The sequence below is a fragment of the Artemia franciscana genome, chromosome 4 (assembly GCF_032884065.1).
Source record: "Artemia franciscana chromosome 4, ASM3288406v1, whole genome shotgun sequence".
In the NCBI taxonomy this organism is placed as follows: Eukaryota; Metazoa; Arthropoda; class Branchiopoda; order Anostraca; family Artemiidae; genus Artemia; species Artemia franciscana.
The window spans coordinates 13,011,690-13,028,313 of record NC_088866.1 but is presented as its reverse complement, the minus strand read 5'-3'; the positions used below and the strand labels follow the sequence as shown (position 1 = coordinate 13,028,313).

General features: G+C 36.1%; 1 protein-coding gene across 1 annotated transcript in view; it reads right to left on the bottom strand.

Annotated features, from left to right (window-relative positions):
- The window catches only part of LOC136026016 (DNA replication ATP-dependent helicase/nuclease DNA2-like), a 107,973-nt gene extending 96,453 nt beyond the window's left edge, over positions 1 to 11,520 (bottom strand). Inside the window, exon 1 of the mRNA XM_065702166.1 lies at positions 11,368 to 11,520. Within this exon, the coding sequence (XP_065558238.1) occupies positions 11,368 to 11,370 (3 nt within the window). The 5' untranslated portion in view covers positions 11,371 to 11,520. The remainder of the gene's footprint in view (positions 1 to 11,367) is intronic.
- Positions 11,521 to 16,624: the final 5,104 nt, after the last annotated feature.

Here is a 16,624-nt window from a genome sequence, read left to right as displayed (position 1 = left end):
AGACTGACCCTTATTAAACTTAGTGACACCTGGAAATTTGGTGTGAAACTCCCCCCCCCCCCCAGAAAAAAAATATATTCTACAAATCTATTATCGTACTATCTTGTCAAGCACTGGTTTATGAAGTAGTAAACTAATATATACCAATGACAGCCACCCCCGCCCCTTTTAATGCGTGGACATAGCTCTTTGCTATATCCAAGAGTTTGCTGATTTTTCTTTTCAAATTGACATTATGAGCCAAGTAATGATGACATTTGAGTAAAATTTCTTGGGATACGTCCTAGGTCTATATCCAAGCAATAAGGGGGATGGCTAAAATTCCATTAAGATTGAAACAATGCTGAAATCTAACAAACGAAGGTTTTCTGAATGTAGTCAAATTATAATTTGTTGTTACAGTCTTTAAGCCAAAAAGAAATATCATACAGTAAAATGGCATCCAAATCACAAATAATAATACCAACCAACAAAATCAGCAATTCTTTGTATATAGCACAAGGCTATATCACACAAGTATAATGGTAGTTATTAGGGTACTTGTATGATATTAAATAAAAAAAAAACGAGTTTTTTTTAACTGAAAGTAAGGAGCGATATTAAAACTTAAAACGAACAGAAATTACTCCTTATATGAAAGGGACTGTTCCATTCTCAGCATCCCACTCTTTACGCTAAATTTTGACGCTTTCTCTCAACTCTACTTTTCAAAACAATAAAAAACTTTAGCGTAAAGAGCGGGGAGTTGAGGAGGGAACAGTTCCTTTCATATACGCAGTAATTTCGGAGTAATTCAAACTCGCCAAAGCACTGGAATCTCTCTCCAACTCCCCCAAAGAGAGCGGATACATTCCAATTATGTCAAGCACGTATCTGGAACTTGTGCTTATTCTTCCCATCAAGTTTCATCCCGATCTCTCCACTCTAAGCTTTTCCAAGATTTCTATTTCCCCCTCCAGCCCGATGTCCCCAGATCCGATTCGGATTGAAAATGGAGCATCTGAGACGTAAGGTCTTTCTATATGTTAAGTTTCATTAAGATCCGATCACCCATTCGTAAGGTAAAGATAACTCGATTTTCACGTTTTCCAGGATTTCCGGTTTCCCCCTCCAACTCCCCTACTGTCACCAGATCTGGTCATGATTTAAAATTTGAGATCTAAATTACGAGGTCCATCTAAATATGAAATTTCATTAAGATTCAATCACTTCTTCGTAAGTTAAAAATACCTTATTTTCCTAATTTTTTAATTAACCCTCCCCCCACTCCTCCAGATAGAGAGAGCGGATCCAATCTAGTTATGTTAATCACGTATCGAGGATTTGTGCTTATTTTTCCCACAAAATTTCATCCCGATTCCTCCACTCAAAGCGTTTTCCAAAATTTTAGGTTCTCCCTTCAACTCCCCCCAATATCATCAGATCCATCAGGATTTAAAATAAAGGCTCTGAGGCACGATATCCTTCTAAATTTCAAATTTCATTAAGAGTCGATCACCCATTCGTAAGTTGAAAATCCCTCATTTTTTCTAATTTTTCCGAATTGACTGCCCCCCTTCCCCACTCCCTCCAGATGACCGAATCGGGGAAACGACTATTTCTAATTTGATCTGGTCTGCTCCCTGATACACCTGCCAAATTTCATCGTCCTAGCTTATCTGGAAGTGCCTAAACTAGCAAAAACAGTACAGACAGACAGACAGACCGACAGAATTTGCGATCGCTCTATGTCACTTGGTAAATACCAAGTTCCATAATAATACAAAAAATCTAAACTTTTCTATATAGTCTAAAATCGTATCTAGACATTTGGTGGAGGGGAGGGCTCTAATTCAATTGTCACAGTAGTTAACATTTTATTTTGAAAGCGTTTACTGTAGAGTCAAATAGTAGGTTATCACTCTTTTTTTGTTACTATACCTAGTTCTTAAAAGGAATCTTACATCAAAATTACCCTTATTTCTATCACAAAGCTAATCCTGAAACTTCCATTTTCACAGCACAAACTTTGTATAAGTTCATCAAAGAGGGTTGCCTTTTGGAGAGGGGAGGGATAGATATTTCGAAACCTCCCCAGGATAGGGAGGGAATTAAACTCTAGAATAATTTCTTAACGTTTTGGTAATCTTGGTAAAGAATCTTTTTTTCTGAATTAAACACTATAGGCCTAATAACAAAGAGTAATACAATTTGATCTCCTATTCAATATTTTTTCCAAATATAATAGATACTACTGTTAACTTCCTGTTTATTATATTTTTAGTTTTGCTTCTAGTTTATCTTCTTCTAGTTTATCTTCTAGTTTAGCTTCTAGTTTATCTAGTTTATCTAGTTATCTAGTTATCTAGTTTATCCATCTCAACAGTGGTGTCAATTTATGGAAATTAAGAGGGATGTGTTTTAAAAAAACAAAGGGAAAGACAAATTTGTTATTTTTCAATGAAAATACCATCGAAAAGGCATTTTTAATTAAATTATCCCCCAAAAACGGTTTTTTTCCAAATCTAGGGTGCGGGCAAACAACTATGGGGGAAGGGGGGGGGCACAAATTGATACCACTGCGAACAAAGTCATCATCTCTCCCCCCCCCCCCCGTCTTCTAGTGCCTGGATAATCTTCCAAGCATAAACTAACAAAAATCACCATCAACAAATAAATGAAACCCAAAACAAAGAGAAATTACCACAATAACCATATCAAACTCAAAACGAGCAAAAAATTAACCGAGCAAAAAGAGTAGTGCTGACAACCCTCATACTTTCTCAAGACCAGAAAATAATTTGCACTATGCTGCCAAAAAAAATATACTTTAAATGTTTTCACTTTTTTTATATTAATAAATTAGAAAATTCAGAAACTTTAAGGAATAAATATCAGTATATATATATATATATATATATATATATATATATATATATATATATATATATATATATATATATATATATATATATATATATATATATATATATATATTATTAAATTGACAATCCACGAACATTTTTTTTTTCAGTAAAGTACAAATTATGTAGTAGTGGTAGTAGTAGTAGCAGCAATAGTAGTATGAGTAGAAGCAGTAGCAATAGGATGCAATTAAATTTTTTCTGGTTAGTCAACATCCTAAACAACAAGCACTGTTAGTTCCAACTTCAGGCACCATCTGTCATAAGATATTGTTGTTATGCCCTTTTGACAACCTGCATACAGACAACGTGTTTTGATTAAATTGAACTCCCCCTAAAAAAATCCTTGAAAATTTCACCTTCATACCCTTAGGCATAGTTGTAAGCAGTCATAGTAGAATGACAGAAATAGGGGTAGTACTAGTAGTATTAACGTATTGCCTTTACTATTAACGTATTGCCTTTACAATTACCTGCAATAGCAGTAGTGATAAATGTAGCAGTGGTAGAAGTATTAGTTGTAGTGTGCCCATATTGCCTTTTGGTTAATTGATTTTCCCCTTTTAGCATTCTCTAAAAGCTCAAACTTTACAACCAAATCGATTCTTGAGATACACTTTTTTGAAAGTGAGGATGCACATAGCGTCTTTTGATTTGATTCAAAATTTCCCTTAATATTGCAAATGCAATAGTGTGATAGTAGTAGTAGTAGTGGTAACAGTAGCGTTAGTTGTAGTAGTAGTGGTAGCATGCAAATATTCTCTTTCTGATCATCTCCCTTGTCATTTCCTGAGGGTTCCAAATTAATATACCTGGTCAAACATGGGTTATGTCCTTTTGACAATCAGTATACACATGCAGCATTTTTATTTGGTTCAGCACTCCCATCAACATTCTCTGAAAGGCTCGCCAGAATTCCCTTCGTACTCTTGGTAAATAAAGTTCAACTATGCATACCTTTCTCAATAGCATATGCTATATGTAAACAATGAATGAATTGCCTAACTAACAGCCCTTAACCTGGGGACTGTGGGAAGGTTGACATCCCTAAAGACATATTTACTGGACCTTTCAACAATGCCGAACAAAATGGTTCTCTTAAAATTTTGATTGGATGTGTTTTGGGGAATGATAGGCTTTTGGGGAGGGGCTAGTTGCCCTCCATTCACTTTTGACTCTTAAAAAGGACACTAGATCTTCCAACTTCCAATCAAAGAAGCCCCATCCAATCCAAAGCCATCCATTTCATAAAAACCTTATATGCCAGGGACAGAAGATACAACCTTTGCCCCTGCGCTCAGGAGGGTTGTGTCTGCCCTGAAGGCACTATTATGTTCTTTAGACTATTTTGAACAAAATGGCTATTTCACAATTATTATTGGATGAAATTGGGAAAAGATGGTGACAGGAAGGGGGGGGGGTAATTGCCCTCCATCATTTTAACTCTTAAAAGGGAAATAGATTTTCCAATCTAATGACCCTCCTCTAAAGTTCAAACAATCCCCCCTTCCATAAAAAAGCTTATATGCCCCCGGGGCATAACTTAAACCTTTGTCCCAGACTCTGGGGGGTTGTGTCAACCCCAAATGCCGTGTTATGTGAACCTTGGACTATTTTCAAACAAATGGCTAGCTTAAAATTTTTACAGGATGCATTTGGGGAAAATAAACCATAAGAGGGGAGGGCCTAGTTACCCTCTGATCATTTGACTCTTTAAACAGCACTAGACCTTCTGATTTCCAATCCAATGATTCCCCTCCGAAGTTTATGCAACCAACCTATCCATAGGAAACTTATATGTCCCTGGGGCATAATTTACAGCCCTTGCCCTGAGGGCTATGGATCGGTTTCATTTTCAGACATAATTACAGGACCTTTCAACTACAATGAACAATATTGCTATCTCAAAATTTTGATTGGATATATTTGGGGAAATGATAGGCATGGGGGACGGCTGGTTACCCTCCAATCACTTTCAACTATTAAATGGACACTAGCCAATTCAATTTCCAACCAAATGAGCCCATTTCAAAGCTTTTACAACAACTCTTTCTATACAAAGTACCCTGACCTAAAACCAAAAGAACAGGGGGCAGCTACCCTCCAATCTTTTTTAATCTTAAAAAGGACACTAGAACTTCCGATTACCAGTCTAATGAGCCCCCTTAAAAGTGTTTACAGCTATCCTTTCTATAAAAACCTTATAGCCCCAGGGCATAACTTACAACCCTTGTCCTGAGAGCTGTAGGGGGGGGGCGGTGACGTCCTTATTTATAAGTCTTAATTTTTGGACTTTTCCACTACACTGAACAAAATGGCTATATCAAAATTTTGATTGGATGTGTTTGGGGGAAAAGATAGGCATGGGGAGGAGTCTGGTTGTCCTCCAATCACTTTCAAATATTAAAGAGGACACTAGCCCATACAATTTCTAATCAAATAAGCCTCTTTTGAAGTTTCTATGGCAACTCCTTCTACACAAACGGTCCTGGTCTTAAGAAAAAGATGAACACATTGTGCCACATCACTCTTTACGTAGAAAGTGCTATTGCCTGCCTGTGATGTTATTATTATTTTTTTAAGACCAGTACACCTCGTATTGAAGGAGTTGTTGTAGAAACTTCAAAAAGGCCTCATTTGATTGGAAATTGCAAGTTCTAGTGCCCTTTTTAATAGTCAAAAGTGATTAGAGGGACCCAGCCCCCCATGTCCATCATTTCCTTAAATACATCCAATCAGAATCTTAAGATAGCCATTTGGAGTTGAAACGTCCAGTAATTATGTCTTTGAAGATTACCCCCCCCACAGAACTCTAAGGGCAAGGGTTGTAAGTAATAAGGGGGATATAAGGTTTTTATGGAACATTTGGTCGCATTAACTTCAGAAAGGCCTCGTTGGATTGGAAGTTCTAGTGCCCTTTTTAATGGCCAGAAATGAGTGGAGGGCAACCAGCCACCCCCCTTCATGCCCATTATTTCCTCAAGTCCATCCAATTAAAAAATTTTAGACAGCCATTTTGTTCACATTAGTTGAAAGATCCAATATTTATGCTTTTAAAGAATACCCCCTCACCATAGCTCTCATGCAAAGGGTTGTAAGTTATGCCCTGGGGTATATGACTTTTTTATAAAAAGGGTGGTTGCATAAACTTTGGAGGAAGCTCATTGGATTGAAAATCAAAAGTTATAGTGCTCTTTTTAATAGTAGAAAGTGATTGGAGGGCAACCAGCCCCCCCCCCCACTCCATACCCATCGTTTCCCTAAACACATCTAATTAAAATTTTGAGATAGGCATTTTGTAAGCATATTTGAAAAGTCCAGTAACTAAGTCTTTGGGTCTTAACTAAGTCTATTTTTAACAAACTGGCTAGCTCTCAATTTTGATCAGATATGTTTGGGTAAAAGAAGGTGCCATGGAGGGGGGCTTGTTGCCCTCTATCACTTTTGACTCTGGAACTTTCAATTTCTAATTAAATAAGCCTCCTCTAAAGTTTATACAACTACTCCTTCCATAAAAACCTTATATGACTTTGGGGCATAACTTACAACCCTAGTCTCCAGGTTCTGAGGGGTAGTTTCAACCCCAAAGGTCTTGTTATATGCTGCTTAGACTATCTTGGAGAAAAGGGCTGCCTCAAAATTTCTATTGGATGCATTTGCAGAAGAAGAAAAATGGGGGGGGGGGAGGCTAGTTGCCTTTCTATTACTTTTGACTTTAAAAAATAATACTAGAACTTTTGATTTCCAATTGAATGAGCCATGTCTGAATTTTATACTCATAAATGGCTATCTCAAAATTTTGGTCAGAAGCATTTGTGGAAAAAGGACTGGGGGGGGGGGGAGGGTTGGTTGCCATCTGATCACTCTTGACTTTTAAAAAGGGAGCTAGAATTTTAGTTTTATATTTAGTGAGCTGTCTCTGAAGTCTATATGACCATCGTCTTTGGAAAAATTTTAAATGTTAACAATGGGCAATAAGTATATCTTAAAGCCCTTTCTGTGAGGGCCATAAGGGGGTTTGTCATCCCCAAAGACTATAATTGCTTCACTTAACCTCAACTTGCCTGAAAATGGATACATATACAGCTCACTATCAATATTCACACTATTTATTAGAAAAGCCAGACTCTTTTTTTCCTGTCAATAGGTTAGAGTTTAATATAGAATAATAAATAAGAAAATGGTTGTGCTATTAAAAATATAGTTTGGAAAGTAAAGGTCAAACTTGCATACCTTTCTCAATAACATGTACTATACATAAGCAGTGAAAAAATTACCTAACTTAGAGCTCTTGCCGTAGGGACTGTGGGGGGCTGAAAGCCACGAAGGCATAATTACTGGATCTTTTAATAGTGCTGAATAAAATAGATGTCTGAAAATTTTGATTGTATGTTTGTTTGGGAAAATCATGGGTGTTGGGAAGGGGCGATGGTTACCTTTCATTCACTTTTGACTCTTAAAAAGAGCACTAAAACTTGCAATGTCCAATCAAATAAGCCCTATCCAAAGTTTAAGCAACCACTCATTCCATAAAAGCTTGTATGCCCCTAGGGCATAACTCACAAACCTTGCCCCAGGGCAAGGATTTAAAAACGAAAATTTAAAATCAATTTCTGTTCATTTTTTACATAGTCTATTTCATGAAGAAGAACAATATTTTATACCTTCTTGTTGTTTTTTTTTTTTTTTCAAACAGTTCGTGGCAACGAACTGTAGTAAGGAGCGACCCGGCTCAATAGTAACCAAAACTCTAAAATACGGAAATTTGATACCAATAGTTACATCAAAAGAATCACATTTTAATGTTGATTTTAAATATATAAGTTTCATCAAGTTTAATCTTACCCATCAGAAGTTACGAGCATGAGAAAATCTGCCCTATTTTAGAAAATAGGGTGAAACACCCCCTAAAAGTCATAGAATCTTAATGAAAATCACACCATCAGATTCAGAGTATCAGGGAACCCTATTGTACAAGTTCCAAGATCCTATCTACAAAAATGTGGAATTTTGTATTTTTTGCCAGAAGACAAATCACGGATGCGTGTTTATTTGTTTGTTTTTTTTTTCTTTTTCCCAGGGGTGATTGTATCGACCCAGTGGTCCTACAGTTTTGCGAGAGGGCTCATTCGAACGGAAATGAAAAGTTCTAATGCCCTTTTTAAGTGACCAAAAAATCGGAGGGCATCTGGGCCCCCTCCCACGCTCATTTTTTTCCCAAAGTAGTCGGATCAAAATTCTGAGATAGTCATTTTATTCAGCATAGTCGAAAAACCTTATAGCTATGTCTTTGGGGACGATTTACTCCCCCACAGTCCCCGTGGGAGGGGCTGCAAGTTGCAAATTTTGACCATTGTTTGCATATATTAATGGTTATTGGGAAATATAGAGACGTTTTCAGGGGGATTTTTTGGTTGGGAGGGGGGTTGAGAAGATGGGGCCGTGTGGGGGAGATTTTCCATGGAGAAATTTGTCATGGGGGAAGAAGATTTCCATAAAGGGGCGCAGCATTTTCTAGCATTATTTAAAAAAACAATGAGAAAATAAATATGAAAAAGTTTTTTCAACTGGAAGTATAGAGTAGCATTAAAACTTAAAACAAACAGAAAATATTACGCATATAAGGGATTCACCTCCTCCTAATACCTCACTCTTTACACTAAGGGATTTTTAGTAATTTCAACTATTTATTCTACGGCCTTTGTGATTCACGGGACAAAATTTAAGCTGTAATGCAAACAGTTATTGACGAGTGGGCGAACCTTCTTACATACGTAATAAAAACATACGAACATAGAAGTTTGTTACGTAAGCTAATTCGTAAGTTACTTATATCTTTTACTAATGAAACTACTACTACTACTACTACTAATAACTCACTGCAGCACCAAGCCGCCTGAGGCCAACACAGCTACGCACGCTCCTCCTCCAACCTAATCTATTTAAAGCCTAACTCTTTACACTCTCCCAGGAAGTTCCCATTTCCTTTAAATCTTTATTTATGACATCCTCCCAACCCAGACAAGGACAACCTGCTTTCCGTGTAGCCCCAGACGGTTGGCCAAAAAGGACAATCTTTGGTAATCTGTCATCCTTCATCCGTAGAATGTGGCCTAGCCATCTCAACCTTTCTTTCATTATAGCCCCAGAAAGCGGGATTGAACCACACTTTTCGTACAACCTACTGTTTGAAATACAGTCAGTCAGCCGGGTACCCAGAACAATCTGTAGGCAATTTCTCTGGAAAACATCTAGTAAATTTTCATCTGCTTTTCGGAGTGCCCATGCTTCAGAGCCATATTTGACCACTGTCATCACTGTAGCTTCCAATATTCTAATCTTGGTTTGTAGGCTTATCTTTCTATTCTTCCAAACTTTTTTTAACTGTGAAAAAACACCCTGAGCTTTAGCTATTCTACTTTTAACATCTTTGCTGCTCCCACCATCTTTACTAATAATACTACCAAGGTAACTGAAGCTCCCAACCTGATCAATTTTTTTGTTACCTAATGTCACCTGTTCATCTTCACTTATTCCTAGCCTTAGTGACTTAGTCTTCTTAACATTAATTTTCAAGCCTATTTTAGCACCCTGAACTCGTAAAACCTCTAAGAATTAATTCATTTTGCTCACACTTTCATCTAATATGCTTAAATCATCAGCATAATCTAAGTCCAGGAGCGTTCTTCCTCCCCATTTGATTCCATGGTCTCCAATTGCCTTTTGTAAAACTAACGTTCGTAAAAACTAAAAGTTCTAGTTGCCTTTTTAAGTACCCAAAAATTGGAGAGCAACTGGACCTCCTTCCCCTCCTTTTTTTGCAAAATCATTCAATCAAAACTATGGGAAAGCCATTTAGCCAAATAAATAAATATGCAAATTTTGCTTTAATTATTCATCTGTGGAGAGCCAAAATCAAAACTTGGATTAACTAAAAAGTGTTCAGAAATTACATAAAAAAACAACTTTTTTTTTAACTGAAAGTAAGGAGCAACGTTAAAACTTAAGAAGGGTTTTCAAGCCAAGGTAAATTTTGGAGTTGGGCAATATGAATGAATAATTACATAAAAAAAATATGCAATCATCAGAATGTAGCTATATACAGTAATTCAAAAAATTAAAAATAAAATAAAATATCCTCCCTTTGAATTTTTAACACCAGAGAAGCTTGCCCATGACTAACTGCAATTTCTGGGGAAAATAGAGTTACAATGATGAAAGATCATGACCATAACAGGCAAGGCTTAACCAATCAGATCTTGCCCTACTGCCCAAGGGCTCAGGGACTAATATACTCTTTGCTCTATAGGTAATGTTGCCTGTAAGCAAAATTGGACATTGTACAGTCCACCTTTTGTAATATTTAACTAATTGCTCTGATTTGCCAGTTCAAATTTCATCACAACTATCTTTTTTTAATTATGTTTTTCAACTTCCTACTATACAGAAATTACCAGTGATGACTAGAATTAGTATCTATGATATAATTTCATTAATATTGTACAGCTTCACCTTTTCCCTCAGCTTCAAAACCATGCCCATTTTACTCATTTTTGGTTTGCCCCATGGAGGAGGAGGGTTAACCAGAAATAAATGTTCTTCTAGAATTAGCATTTCTAAGTGCCATGGTATGGAAATTATGGTCAATGTTGGTATTACCTGAACAATTGTTTTGGGTCATGAAACTATTGTTAATAGATGCATTTTAACTTTTTGACCATCTTTTCTCTCTTGCAAAACTACTGCAAACTCACTGTTATGGAGGTATTCCAGCCCAAATATTCTTGTATTTATGCATAAAGAATTGCAATCATTTCCATTGATCAGATATTTGAAATTGTGAATCTGTAATAGTTTAGAAACAAATTTGGGCTATATATTTGCACATTAGGGCGGTAGTATTGCAAGAGAGAAAAGATGCTCAAAAGCAATAGTTTCATGACCCAAGAAAATTGTTTAAGTAATACCAACATTGACCAAAATTATCTGCTTTGCAGCCCAGTTTAAGACACCTTGTGATGAAAGTAAAGTTTTAGCCTAATTTTTGCTTCAGGATAGGGTAAAAGACCTCTTTTTGGGAGAAACAAATTTCTTTAAAATTTCAAAAAACAGATATGAGTTTTTTGGACTGCCACTATTTTACTACAGTACAACACAATGTAAGGGTAATTACATGATCCCAAACTTTTACCTGCCTTTTTGGGGAAGGCAGATAAAAGGTTTTTTACCCTATAGGCCTACTTTTTATTTTTATATAGGGTAGCTCTAGACTCTAGGTTCATTTCTGGAAGTGTTCTTGGCTCACATGAGCAAAATGCCCATCATCTAAGATTTTTTTCTGGACAAATTTTACTTATAAATAATAGAGACAGGATCATCACTAAGTCTAGGCCAATTAGCCTTCCAAAACATTGACAGTATAGGCTAGGCTTAGTTCACAAACCAAAACAATCAATTTTCCTACCATTTTGAAAATAAATATAGTCTTCTTGAATGAGCTGCAATTGTTTTATTCAGACTGATATTCTGTCAATCAAGGCATATGTAACGTCCAAATCGGGTTCATTTTAACCGGGAATCCGGGATGCAGGAATTCAAACTTTCGGCTTCACGACTCAGTGTTGCCGGTTTGCCGTTTTTAACTTTTCGCAACGATATTTTTCAGAAAAAAGTATGTGTAACTCCGATTTTGATACTTACAGTTATACTCGACAAAACAAAAACCTAGAAAAACCTTTTAATTAGGGGTAGAGAGGTACTTTTGTGTTCTGAAGATTATTTAGTCTAGTCTAATGCCTCATTTGTGCTTTATTTTTCTAAATTATGCATTAGACAGGCTTATAATGTGTTTTGTTCTCAGTAAAATACAAATGATACAATAGCTGCATTTTTAATTACCGTTCTTGAGGAAGGTCTAATCATCTTTTTGTATAAAAATCTATTTTTGATGGCAGGCAGGCTCACCTTTGTCCTTAGACTTCGTCTTGATTGACATCATTCAGCCAGAAAACCTGCTAAAGATTTTCAATCAAGACACATATTGACTGGATCCTGCAAGCCAGTTATAGCCGGGACGCTGGAGCCCCCGATATGCATGCGGGGGGCTTGGAGCCGGGCTTGGATGGCAATGAAGACACTCAAAGGCTGGCTGTCAGATATTTACGTTTTCTAGTAGGATATTTGTTTGATTTTTATGTAACTCCTTTGGTAGTATATTCAAAATGGGGTAATCTGACATTATGCAAAATTTGACTAGTTCCAAGAAGTCTTAGTTTTGATTGAAACGGAGGAAGAAATATTAAATAAAATTATTGAATGAGAATTTTAGATACTTTTAAATTATCCAATTCAATCGCGACATCCAAGCCCATACCAAGAGTAAGCCCTTACCAAGAGTATCCACCCTTACCAAGAAGTACTGCCGGAACACTGAAATTGACAACAAATCAGCTGAAAAAGAAAAGCTACAGATAATGAGTGTCGACAACCTCAAACAAAAAAGTATAATTTAGTGAATAATGGTGGACTCCCATCCCATGCTCCAAAAGATGGGAGAAAAATGATAAATATGGAGCCAAATCAGAGAAAGTGGGTGTCAACAACAAAATGAAATATCAATAAAGAATTTGAATTCTCAGAAGAAGAACTTTTCAAGATTGGAATGGTCATTGAAGTAAAAGAGGAAAAGGAATCAAGAAAATTCACGGAAGATTTCAGACTCTCAAAGTGCATAAAAGAACTATTAAAAGAAAACACATTGAGTTCGAAGTTTTTACTGAAAGAAGGAAAATGGTTATTTTTGTGAAAAATGAGGTGGCAGTTGAGAAAATTTGGAAGCAAAGACAAATGTGTGGTTTGGCAATAGAGTTCAAGGGAAGAGGTGGCCCAATAAGAGGGATAATAAAGGGAATACCCCTTGATGTTTCAGAGGATGGTATTTTAAATAGTACAGATAGTAAAGTTGCAATAACAGGGGCCAAAAGGCAAAAAAGATTTATTAGAGAGACTAAAAAAATGGAAAATAATCTTGGACTATTGCTAATATTTGAAAATAGCTTCCTTTCTCCAGTGGTCTTAATTGGGGGAGCAAGAGATGGATTGTACATAAATATAAGAGACAATTACTACAATGTCATAAGTGTCAAAAATACGAACATGTAAAAAATATTGCCAAGCTAAAGAAACGATTTGTCTACGATGTGCTGGAAAGCCTGCATCTCATCTGTGTCAAATGAAGAACAACCATCTATAAAATAAAACATCGTTATATAAATCTGTCAATTGTAAAGGTAACCACCCCTCAACTTCAATGCAATGTGCTGTCAGACAAAGGAATACTGAAATTCTAAAAGTTGCAGAAAGACATCAAATGAGTTTTGGAAGAGCTGAAATAGTTTATAGGTCAGAGGCTGAATTGAATAACCGATAGGCATATAAAGAACAAGCAAAAATTAACATGTCTTTTAGGGATAAAGAAAATAGGCAGATGCAGAAAAGAATAGTGAGTAATACTGTAAATAAGATTGTGATTGGTCTATCATTGTTTGGGAAATTTTAAGCGTAGAGAACTTGCCTTTCAGAGAAAAAGTAGATAAACTCTGTAATTTTATTGAAAGTTTGGGAATCATGCAAATGAATAGCAGCCTTATTTTTAATCAGCGTAAAAATAAATGACTGTTAAATCAAACATAAAAATTGTGTCTTTTCACTAATATTAATAGCTGCAGTCCTAGCTTCTTTCTCTAAGACACCATCAGCAACTTCACAAATTGTTTTTCTAAAATTATTCCAACCATCTTCCGCACTATCAAATTTTAAACTCTTAAGTTTAGTATTCAGCTATTCCTGGTAAATTTCTCTCAAATTCTCATGCTGGAGTATGCCAATATAATAACTACCCGGGAGGTAGTTATCCTTCCGAAATTTCAGCTTTAAATTGACCCTAGACACTACTAGATGGTGATCCTTACTTTTAATTTCAGTAATAGCACCTATATATACCCTAGTATATTTTATCGATCCTGCCAGTCTTCGGTCTGCCATAAAATAATCAATAAGGTTTGCTGTCTTACCGTTACGTGGATACCATGTAACTTATAGGTCATTTTATGACCAAAGACCGTATTGTTTAAGACTAGATTGTTATACATATAAAATTGCAAAAGTCTGTAGCCATTACTGTTTTCCTTTCCTACACCAAATTTACCTGGGCTAGGATACCATCTACCCCTATTTCTACCGACCTGTGCGTTAAAATTTTCCAGTTAAAGCATTATATTTCTACGTGGGATCCTGTTCGTTTGATCCTGTAACTATAATTAGAATCCATCTTAGTCACTAGTATATCCGTCAGTCGGTTTCACATACACTACTCTAACTGATACTCTGAACTTTCAGTCATAAAATGAGTAATTAGAATTCTACTATTAATACCTTCCTAGTCTAAACAAGACTTAGCAGCCTTTTCTATTTATCATAAGCCCTACTCACTGTCTATGTACACCATCTTTCCCGTCTGAGTAAACAAATTCTGTATCGCCTAATTTCATGCTTCTTACCCATGGGACATGAGTTTCTGAAACTCCTAATAAGTTCAGTTCGAATCGTCTGAATTCGTCAGTCAAAATGTCAATACAATAGTCATTTTCCAACGTCGTAACATTCCAAGTTCCAATTTTCATATTCTTTATATCATTTAAATTATTTTGGCCTCAGGAAAAGTAATGATCCCGGTTACTAGTGCAGGACGGGGATCACATATCTTCTCAAGTCTACATCGAAGCGCTTAAGCTGGCTTAGAACCAGACAGCAAAAACAAAAATTAAGCACTTGAACGCCCAACTTTGTAAGTTCAACTGCTTTCACTGAACGGCGATTAAAAATGCAGCTAATGGGCTTCAGAACTTCTATAGCTAGGGGGAGGCGTATCAGCCAAATTCCGTTTGCAGTAATTTTTGATCTTTTTAAGTTTGATATCAATAAATCCTCTTTTTGGAATTTTATTATATTTTATTGGAATTATTAGCTTAATACGTCTTCTTACTTTTCTTTGAAAAACTCCTTTTTTCAGCGAATTTATCGCAAAAAATTCATTGCTGGTTAATATAACCAATATTTCTCCGGCTTTTATGATTTTTGGCTTAAGAATTAAAATATGCAATTCTAATTTAAATTCTAGAGTAGTACCAGGTGATAAACCCTCCTGCGAGAATGTTCAAAATATTACCTATAAATGAAAATAGAATCAAAGAATGACTATATTTAGAAACATCATTCAGTTTTCTTCATTTCCGATTCTTTAAACTCTTTTATTTGTGAATTTGGCGTAAGTGTTTGTTGGGTGTGGTTTAGGAAAAATATCATTCTAATAGCCTAGAGGCACATAATGTCTTTCGATTGATTTCATTATCTCTCTCAACATCCCTAAAAGTTATAACTTATTACCATAGCCATATTTGATGTATTATATACATATCCTTTTGACAGAATATACACAAATGACGCCTTTTAATTTATTTGAAAATCATCCTTAAGATTCTCTGAAAGTTTATAATAAATATTATTATTCACTCCCGAGATATTGCAGATATACCCTTTTGACAGCCAGGATGCGTATCATGCCTTTCGATTAAGTTCAACATCCCCCCAATATTCTTTGAGAGTTTCCATCTACTCTTGAGACATCGCCCACAACATTTTGACAACCTAATTGCACATTGTACCTATTGATTTAGTTCAGCATCCTCCTTAGTACTTGGAATTTCAACTAATATCATTAGTCATTCCAGGGATATTTCAGATACGTCCTTTTGACAACCAGAATGAATATAGTTGTATTTGATTTACTTCTGCATTTTTCCTCAACATTCTCTGAAAGTTTCAACTTAATACTCTTACCTGTTCTTGAGATTTTGTGGACGTGAAATTGTGACATTCTGGATGCATATGGTGTCTTTTGACCCAATTCCACATAACAATCAACATTTGTTGAGAATTTTGACTTAAGAAAGTTGGTTGTTCCTGGGACAATGTATCTACGCCCACTTGACAATCGGGATGCACATAGTGTCTTTAAGTTCAACATCCCATCAACATTTTCCAATTTTTCAAATTAATTCCCTTCCCCAAATGTTCTTGAAATGTTAAATATATCACGTTTTGACAACCAGAGTACATGTAATAACTTTTTTCTGAGTTTATCACCCCCACCCCCTATCATCCCTTGAAATTTTCAGGTTAATGCACGTAGCTGCGAGCTGCCAAATTAACAGTTGCAATTAGTAATGAGTCGGAGTCACAAGGTGTCAATGTCTCAAGTTGTTACAGTAGTAAACAGTCACAATCGCAGGTAGTCACAGTAGCAAACAGTCGTTGCCACAAGTAATTACAGTTACAGCCGTAAGTAGCCTTAGTCGCCCTCACAATCGCAAGTTGTCGACGTCGCAGATGCAAGTAGTCACAGTCCCTTGTCATAAGCAGTCAGAGTTACAACTAGTCATAGTCGAGGGCACAAGTAGTCAAAGGTACATGTAGTCGCAATTTGTTCAAAGTCGCAATTAGTCACATCCGCAGTCACAAGTAGTCAGAAGTAGTTACAGTTGCAGTCGCAGTTGTGGCCTGGAAAGTTTCAAGGTAATACTCTTAACTGTTCTCAAGATGTTGCAGATGACCTTTTAATAACCGCGGATGTGTATATAGTGTCTTTTGATTTAGTTCAACAT